The sequence below is a fragment of the Siphateles boraxobius genome, unplaced genomic scaffold (genome assembly GCF_051911475.1).
Source record: "Siphateles boraxobius isolate OS27281-9 unplaced genomic scaffold, OSU_SipBor_1 120, whole genome shotgun sequence".
NCBI classification, from domain to species: domain Eukaryota; kingdom Metazoa; phylum Chordata; class Actinopteri; order Cypriniformes; family Leuciscidae; genus Siphateles; species Siphateles boraxobius.
The window spans coordinates 3,648,666-3,655,000 of NW_027508723.1; the positions used below are offsets into that span (position 1 = coordinate 3,648,666).

At 37.5% G+C, this 6,335-nt stretch overlaps 1 protein-coding gene across 1 annotated transcript in view; it reads right to left on the minus strand.

Annotated features, from left to right (window-relative positions):
- Positions 1 to 1,754: 1,754 nt before the first annotated feature.
- LOC143731404 (lipocalin-like) overlaps positions 1,755 to 6,335 on the minus strand; it is a 6,564-nt gene continuing 1,983 nt past the window's right edge. Inside the window, exons 5-7 of the mRNA XM_077222320.1 lie at positions 6,288 to 6,335; positions 2,023 to 2,124; positions 1,755 to 1,947 (exon numbers count right to left, since the gene is read on the minus strand). The exon at positions 6,288 to 6,335 is cut by the window's right edge and continues 66 nt beyond it. Coding sequence (XP_077078435.1) covers positions 1,934 to 1,947; positions 2,023 to 2,124; positions 6,288 to 6,335 — 164 coding nt within the window. The 3' untranslated portion in view covers positions 1,755 to 1,933. The remainder of the gene's footprint in view (positions 1,948 to 2,022; positions 2,125 to 6,287) is intronic.

The following is a 6,335-nucleotide window of genomic DNA, read 5'->3' on the forward strand; positions in this document are numbered from 1 at the left end:
CTCTGGGATCAGGTGCATATTCCTGAAGCATTTTTGAGTCTTGCGTTTACTCTGTCATCAAGCGCGATGTAACTAAAATCCTCTGAGCACATAAACTCTCTGAAATGCTTTTTGAATATGGGACTATGTGATGGATTTCTCACTCAATCTTCGTATTATTAAAGTTAAAAATAGCACCTGTTCATGTTGAAATAGTGTTTTCAGTACTGTAAAATAAAATATAAAAATATTTTACTGCAATACAAGTATTGGTATTTAAATACTTGCATACCAAGAAAACATATGAGTAAAAATTATTTTCAGTGTCACAATTCAAAACTTAATGGTTCAAATAGATTCAAAATATAACTGATTATTTTAATCTCTTGTTTTTGGGGTGAAATTTGACTTAATTTTGGTGTATACATATATTTATATATATATTTCTTTTTTTTTTTACATTTAAAAATTGTTCAGTTTGCCAATCATGTCTTGCAAAAGCATTTTTGATGACCCTGTTTGACAATATCTGGCCAAGTGTTCCTCTCATCAGTGTACACAGCGTGCAGTATGAGTTTTTATTTAAAAAGTCTAACTACAAAAAGATTAGAAATGATCATATTTCTGTGTGTATGATTGTGTGTTAGCAGAGTTTCCTGGTTTATTCTCAAAGCAATGCATCAGATATGTTTGCCGTTGCCAATCACCTCTCACCTTTAACCCTTCGAGTGACCGTTCAAAGTGATGATGCTGTTTGGCCGTGTTCATGTATACGGTCAATGCAAATACACACAGTATAGCCTCCTGATACCTACTAATTGTCTTAATAGTCGACGTCAGACCTCACTCAAGCTGACATCCCTTACAGTTACCAAGACAAACTAAAAACTGGAATTGACAAGGCAAATCATGTTGGAAATGCTGTGTTTTGTGTTTGTATGTAACATTAATTGAATCAGTTTGGATCAAAAGTCCACTAACCTGTGATGGATGATGTAATACCCAGCTTTGCATGTGATTGGCTAGAGGTTTCTAAAGGATCTTGAAAAAGCCTCAGTTTGTGTCTGAACAGCACCATTAGTAATGAGGGCCATGCGTTCTTCTCGCTCAAGCGATGCCATTGGTCGGGAAGGGAATCGGTCACTCTTCCTCTCCCTGTGATCATTTTTATACTGCAGATATTTATTTGGTCACTGTTTAAGCTTTGTTGTATAGTTAAATGTAAGTAGGAATATGGGACTATAACTTATTGTTTTGTACACAGATCTGTAAAGATAGAGTGTAGAGGTAAACACTTTGGAAAGAGGAGTTCAGTTTATTACATAATTTCATACTTCCATGTGATTTCATTTTAGTATTTTGTTTAGATTGAACAAGTAGATCCAGTCTGGTCTTCTTTTTTCTTCACTTTATGCATCAATTTGTTTAAGAGCAACAAAGAGTTGATTGTTTTTAAGTACAATCAACTTGGATGTTTAAGGCAGCAACTTTCTTCTTTTTAGTATCATAGTATCAAATACGCTCTTAATTTTTGCAGTGATTCCATAGAAGAACCAATGGATCCACCAAAGAACCTTTTATTGAATAATCTTAAAACAACCATTTTTTTTCTTAGTGTGAAGAACATTTTATTGATCTGAAAAACTTGTTTCACTAAATTTGTGGAATGGAAAAGTTCCATCGATGTGAAAGATTCTTTAGGGAACCATCGATCCCAATAACGAATTTAGATCATGAGACTAACATACACTTAAGTATAAAAAAGCCACATAACAGAGATTCAAAAAAGATTTTATTGGTCCAAAACCCCATGAAGAAATGATAGTAAATGATGAAAAGAACTTTAAGAGGGTTAAAGGGACTGATATGAGAGTGTAACACTAGAGGGAATATTAAATGTTTCACTACAGTCATGAGTCAGTCAGGATTCAGAGAAGATCTTCAAATCAGCACATCAAGGGCACTCGTCTAGAGAGAAAAGATGGTCAGGTCAGATCTGAAGAGGTTATTCATCAGCTACTTGCTTACTATATAATGTTTTACCATTTTTAGGCAGGAGGACGATGTTCTCCGGCAGAATGCCTTGCTCCAGAGAAAACGCAGTGAACTTGTCCAAGACGTCCTGGCTCAGGTCGGGTGTTCGGCCTACAAAAAACAGTACAAGCACATCGAAATGTCAAAAACTATTCCAACTAAAACCAGAATCATTGCAAACCTTAGTAAATAATTTAATTATTTCAGCTTATGTTTTTTACAGTACATATTCCAGTCTGAAATTTAAGTTAGATTAGAAACAGCATTTAAAATAAATTTAGTTCTGTAACATGATGTTTCAGAGAGGAATAAGATGTTCAACAAGAATAAACATTTTACAATAAGGTTCCATTGGTTAACACTAGTTAACATGAACTAACAATGAGACAAACTTCTAAAGCATTTATTAATCTAGTTCATGTGATTTTCAATATTTACTGATACATTATTAAAATCATGTTTTACCTGATGAACTAACAAAAAAGAACAGTTTAACTAAATGTTAACAAAGATAAGAAATAAGCTCATTATAGTTAATGCATTATGATGTGACATTATTTAAAGTGTTACCAGAAAGTAATTTCAAAGTTGAACACATTACATTTTTACTAGATCGATGAAATAATAAAATGATTAATTAACAGTAAAGGAACGAGTCAGTTTGGATTTCATGTTTACTGCAAGTGTGTTGATCAAGGGCACAATGGTTCAGGAAATGCATTTTTACTTCTGTATCACCACATGAGTTACAACGCCTACTATCTCATTATAGCCTGGTTTCACAGAAAGGGCTTAGATTAAGCCAGGATTACGCCTTAGTTCAATTAGGACATTTAAGTAGCTTTTATAAACGTGCCTTAGAAAAAAACATTACTGGTGTGCATTGAGACAAAACACCTTGCATCACAATAAGTTGCGATTGTCAAAACATTTGGTAACTAAACCGAATTTTATTAAGTTTAGTGACAACATGTTACAATGTTTAGCTACATGGTAGGCTACAATGACTGGTAGGCTACTGTTTTTATTATTGCTTGACATCTTGATTCAATATCGATTAATTTGAGTAATTATTAGGTACAGTAGAAAAAATCTCACTAATGTTGTAAACATACAGAGAGCCCTGTCAGCTGGTATTATTAAAGGTTAAAAATAACAACTCAATTACAATTTAGTTACAACTTTAAAATATTTTAATGATATAAGTACAAATATAATATGTAGCCTAAAATAGTGGACATATTTAGTAAAACATTCCTCTCTATAGCTAATTTTCCTAGCCTATATATGGTCATTAAATGGCTTTCCTGAGGTAAATGTAACGTTGTGACATTGTTCTCCAGCTGTTTTATTGACCTCTAACCGCGGTTGAAAAACACTGATTGATCCGAGGCATATACATTTCGGTAAGTTGTAGTCTACTATATCTTTCAACATAGGCTACCCATTGTTCATACGGGTTCATTTACTACTAGTGAAGAAGAGTAAATAATCGGTTCATGTGCCGCTTGAACTGAGGTCTATCACGTCACATTTACAAGCGCCCAATCCGTATTTATTGTTTGAATTTCGTAATAAAATTGACAGAATCTGAGAGCTGATAATTTGTTTTATATCAAAAGTAACCTGCTCTTTCTTGTCTGTCGGACTGTCTTTACTTCGCGATTTTTCTCTGCATGACAAAACGGATGTGTGGCGAGAGCGTGTGAAAAGTGTCAATTGACCTTTCGCAGGGAGTTTGATTGACAGGCGATCTGACCAAGGGGGTAATCCATCAGCTGGAAACTGAAGCCTCGCGGGAGCCGCCATTGTAGCAGAACTTCACCTGCTGTTAGCATTGACTCCAATTCATTTTGGCGTCACTTTGACAGCGAATAACTTTACATCTGATGCATCCAACGACTAAAGAAACACGACAATGTATAAAAGGCTCAAGTACTTTGTATCTTACGTTATGGCCCTGTAGAAGCTGTTTTTGTTAAAAATAGGCTAACGATTGCGTCATAACCACGCGACTTTGTCGCACATTAGAGACATTACCGTATAGACAGGAGGAGAAGCTTGCAGGCAATCTTTTACTGTCTATGAGGCAATCGGGGGGACATAGAGGCATAAAGTCAAGGAGAAGCCCATAGATAGAGAGTCCATAAAAGCAACGGGACAACATATTTCAACAACGTGTTTAAGGAATTAGGTGATTCAGATTTGTCCTGGCACAGCTACTAGAAGATTTACAACTGTCAGCCTGTCGTCACGCTCAGTTTGAGCCTGCGCAGTCACTCAGCCATCAGACAGGAAGTGCAATAATCGGGCTTCACTCTTCTCCGTTGAAATCACTGGGGTCGCTGTGTCCATTTCTTTTACTGTCTATGGATCTGACCAATCATAATCCGCCAATTTGTCCAACAAAGCAGTCAGGAAAGAGGACTTAAAAAACAAAGTGTAGGCTACTGACGTCTTTCTGCGGTTAAAATATTCCTTCTCATGGTCATTCATGTTTAATTCATGTTTATTCGATGCTATAAATTCCTAGAAGGAAGAGATGATCGGTTCACGAGCAGCTTTAACTGAGGCTCTACAGCGATCTGTCAGACACATTAAAGAGCCACAAAACGGTAGAAACCGGAAGTAACCAGACAATGCCAATTGACCGTTCGCAAAAACCACGCCCCCTAGTTATTGTTTCTACGCCCGTCAAACAAATGGTCAAACGCGGCCAGCGCCACAGATTGCCATGACGGGAAGAGGTATACCCGTGCGTGTCAGTGACCTTTTTTGGAGCAATACCTCCGCGATATCCTCCAGATCGAGGCAAAAGGGGTTACAGTATGCAGTGGAGGGATATATTACAAATATAAAAATGCGCAATGAAGGAGACATGACTAACGTTACTATCGAGGCTAATGCTTATACGGTCTCAAGCGAAATCTGAGAAACCCCATGACCTGTACCTCAAATGCAACCAGCACTTCCTTGAAGAAGATTTTATAAGCTGGTTCAGTGGCTAATTGTTTGGAGTTAGAAATATATAACTCACGCTGCATATTTAGTAATTTTGCCTCAGAGACAGGATTATACATACGCTTTAACAAGCAGGTTGTTCATTACCACGGCAACCGCTTGCGTGTCATGCTGAATGCGATTTTCGTGTTTAAAAAGTAACTATACATAATAGATGGAAAGATGCAGATGACCATACATTATTTAAGGTTATTTCTATTTGTTACGATATTGATATATGAACTGATGTTGTCAAGTAAGCTTCATGCTTTCCCCGTTGCGAATGTGCACTCCTCTAAACTGTAACGTTAGCCTACAGGTGCTGCACTGCTAGTGACTGTTGCTCATTTCCCCCCGAAAATATCATGTTAACAACAAACCTTTAGAAAACGTAATTCCTTTGTGGATCCTCTTGATCTGCTTTCTCCATGTTTCTTTGACTAATCTCAGTGTCTCAGTCTCACGCACGCTGCACGCGAGTTAACCATGTTCGACACATTTAACTGTGAGTGGGGCCGCCCACACTGTTTTTATCCATTGTAGGCACCGCTCACGTTGTGTTTTCGGCTTTGGAAACGGAAAGAACACAACTCCTCCAGACAATCTCTCGGGGTACCTAGTGTCCGATTTACAAACGCTGTGGGCGCACTGCTTCACCATCTTGCTTGGAGTCAATGTTTGACGGACCTGCTCACATAGTAACGGTTGCTATGATGTGTGATTGGACAATGGCCGTTTTGGGGGAGGGGCCGGCGAACGGTCAATTCTCTTCCATTAGAAATTCTCTGGTATTGACCTTTCGCAGAGAGTTTGATTGACAGGCGATCTGACCAATCATAATCCGCCATCCGCCGAATCCGCCATTTTGTCCGACAAAGCAGAGAGTTAGTAGATTAACGTTCGAGGATTTGAACTTGAAAAACAAAGTGTATACTGACGTCTTACCGCGGTTTAAATAACATTCCTTCTTATGTTCATTCATGTTTATTTGATGCTATAAATGAACTAGAAGGAGGAGATGATCAGTTCATGAGCAGCTTTAATGAGGCGCTACAGCGATCTGTCACAACACATGATTAAAGAGCCACAAAACGGTATTTATTGTTTAAATTTCTTTAAAGAATGACCAAATTTAAAAGTTGATACTTTGAGAAGTTGACTTATTTCCATGCAGTGCAAAACAAATCTGAACCAGACCAAGTGCAAATAATAAATGAACCAGCCTGCAACAAATTCAATTTAATGTGTAGGTGTGTTAATGCTGGTGCTGTTACCATAGAGTTTGTCGAGCACTGTGGAGGAGCCGGCCTTGGTCTTCACAG